The following is a 2764-nucleotide window of genomic DNA, read 5'->3' on the forward strand; positions in this document are numbered from 1 at the left end:
CGTGACTATTTGTCGAATGACACAACGGTTTAGAAGGAACATGATTCCCTGCGGTTGCAGCACTAGCGATATAGCACTCGGTGTTGTATTTCTCGCACCTTATCAACGTACCCACGGTGGCGAGACTATTGGTGGCATTCTGGGCGCTATCTTCCTGTTGCACACTTACCTTCCGATCGGTAAGATATTTGATAGCATTTGAGCTAGATCATCCAACAATTCATTGTACAAGAAGGAAGGTTCTTCCCGAACGTTGGATGGAACCTTTCTGTTAGCTTGCTTACTGGAGGAACATTTTATCTACACAACCTACTTGCAACATTGTTTAAGCCCGTCGACTATGAACACGCGTACTGCAACACCGTGGGGATCATTAAAACTACATCAATCAACTTCCGCCCACCCGTGGAAACGCTGTTGGGGAAACTGACATTGGTGTCCATGTTTTACGCCCGTGGCACCGTAACCGCACGACATGTGCCTGCGGTTTTTATCCCCCGGGCGGAATGGGGGAGAGATTATTTATCATTTTTCGCCACCTAACCTGCTGGGGCGCTACCGGTTTGACACATGACGAATTCATTAGATTACCATGCAAATAATGCGCCAAATGCTAGTAGGTACTGGAACGCCTTCCAGCTGGTTCGCACGGTGATCTAGTCGCAGCAGGAGCATAAATAAAAAGCATCCGACGTGAAGTTATCCTTCGTATCGAATGATCTCGCAAACATGCGCTCGGTGTATGTTGTACCGTTCGGTCGAATAGCTCAAGGGCACCAGCCGTGTTAGTTTGAACACGCGCGCGCATGTTGAATTAATTTTTGGTTCACCTTTTTCATAAACACCTACGAGCTTATAAATCTTTTCAAACGGTTCAGCTCATTTAACGCATTTGCTTACAGATTTGTTGCAAATAAGCATAAATCGACGCGCGCTAATCTCAGACGCGCAAAACAACGACTGAACCTCATATCATCACTAATGAGCAACAATCAGCTCAACTTCTTCCAGGCTGTAGTGGGTTTAGCCTGTTTTTTGGGACTACACAATCGTCTCATTTGATGCGAAAATAAAAAGAATCACGAGATAGCCCACATGTTGTCCGATAGCCTACAGACCCGGGACGGTTGGAATCGGCAAGAAAAGTGTATACTAATTGGCAAGCCTGCCCCAAGCCGGAACACATTAACTTTTGTCCAATATCAGACGTCAGAAGTTTAATATTAGAACGCTTATCATCTCCCATGTAACGAGGACTACACTGTTTGGCATCGTAGTAGCACTATACTACCTTCAACAGTTACCATAGCTCAATTCGTCACAAAAATCATCACAGTAATCGTTGGCATACAACAAGAACGCGACTCGAAATCATTACCATCTTTGAACGAAATTTAAAAAACCAAAATTTCAACCTCTTTCAACGATGGATGCCGACGGCGACAAAATAGAGAACACGACGCCTCCCACCGAGCTGTTCGATGGCAACAAAACTCGCATACACAAACCCCTGTTTAAGGCAAATCACGAAAGCGAAAGGATGCATGTCGCTGCTTTCGAAGTGCTTGAGGAAAATTTTACGGATATACCGCACCTGGAAGAAACTATCATCTCGCGACAACCGTTCCCATGTCCGATTGCTTCTTGCCGCCAGGCTTGCTGTCTGTTCATGTTTGCCACGCACATCACCTTCGACCATAAGGATGTACTGGTGGATACACTGTGGTCCGGTGAACCAACCACGGTACTGATCGATCCGTACACGGCGGACGTTGATCAGCCTCGTTGTCATAAGCTGCATCTTCTAAGTGGCAAAATCAGGTGCGTGTGTCTAGGGTCTTTGGTGATTATTTTATTTGGTGACTTTTTCTCTTTTCCTTTCCCTTTCAGAGGTCTTGGCGATGGAAAGCATCGCGATAAACTGCCCTTTGCGCTAATGTCTTCAAAATTTTCACTGCAAGGTTCGCTGCGATTAGTACTGTGGATTACTGGGCCCGACGCAGGTGGTAGTCTCCGGCAGCATTACACCTTGGAGGCTGGGCGTAACGAACCGAACAGGCTGCTCCCGTACGCCGTAGCATTTAGTGGAGAAATTGTTCCCGTGCACAGCGCGCAGGACGCTGCCGTGATACATCAGTCCGGCGCGGGGCTTGTTATTCCCGAACAGCAGCTGGATTATCTTACCGAATGCCGGACGAAGCTTCTCGAAATTTGCGTTCATTTCTATTGATATCTTGCCGCGGCTTGGGAATGTAAATGCCCTTCGATCGTTTTCATCCTGCAGTCTTCCAAGGCCACAACACATGACCACAGAAGGACAACCGTTGGATGTGAAAGAAGGCGCAAAAAGAGAGTGGTGTTCCGATGTTCCGATTCCCCATTGGAGAATAATTCATCAGGAAACGCCCCCATCTTTGTCCAAGTATGTTTCGGTGACATCGGCCAAACGGTCGCGGGTTAATGGGTTTTGTGAAATGGAAGCAAGCCAACGAAAAAGACCCACACAAACACTCTTCAATTAGCATCGGGTCGTCGTTTACGAATAGCTTGTTGCATACATTTTTACCAGGATCGTGTTGCAGCTCGCCCAAAACTGTTGCAGATAAAATCGTTGTCTAAAACGTGACCCATCACACTTTGTGTCTTTATTATAGCCAAGGTGGGTAGTTTGATTACCGTAGGTAGAACGCATTCAAATGGAATATAGAATGAGTGAATGCCTTTACGTTGCCACTGGAGAGTGAAATCGTTCATCTGCATAATT

The 2764-nt window shown here is 46.4% G+C and overlaps 1 protein-coding gene across 1 annotated transcript; it reads left to right on the forward strand.

The window, feature by feature from the left end:
• Nucleotides 1-1426: 1426 nt before the first annotated feature.
• Nucleotides 1427-2230, forward strand: LOC128715271 (uncharacterized). The gene is made up of 2 exons (XM_053810153.1): nucleotides 1427-1821; nucleotides 1891-2230. The coding sequence occupies exons 1-2, from the start codon at nucleotides 1427-1429 to the stop codon at nucleotides 2228-2230; spliced, it is 735 nt and encodes a 244-aa protein (XP_053666128.1).
• Nucleotides 2231-2764: the final 534 nt, after the last annotated feature.

The sequence above is a fragment of the Anopheles marshallii genome, chromosome 3 (genome assembly GCF_943734725.1).
Source record: "Anopheles marshallii chromosome 3, idAnoMarsDA_429_01, whole genome shotgun sequence".
Classification (NCBI taxonomy): domain Eukaryota; kingdom Metazoa; phylum Arthropoda; class Insecta; order Diptera; family Culicidae; genus Anopheles; species Anopheles marshallii.

What these genes read in the sequence shown, in the direction of transcription:
- LOC128715271 (XM_053810153.1), top strand. Translation starts at nt 1,427, where the DNA reads ATGGATGCCGACGGCGACAAAATAGAGAACACGACGCCTCCCACCGAG. An exon ending in CTTCTAAGTGGCAAAATCAG is followed by an intron (nt 1,822 to 1,890) that starts GTGCGTGTGTCT and finishes TTTCCCTTTCAG; the next exon opens with AGGTCTTGGCGATGGAAAGC.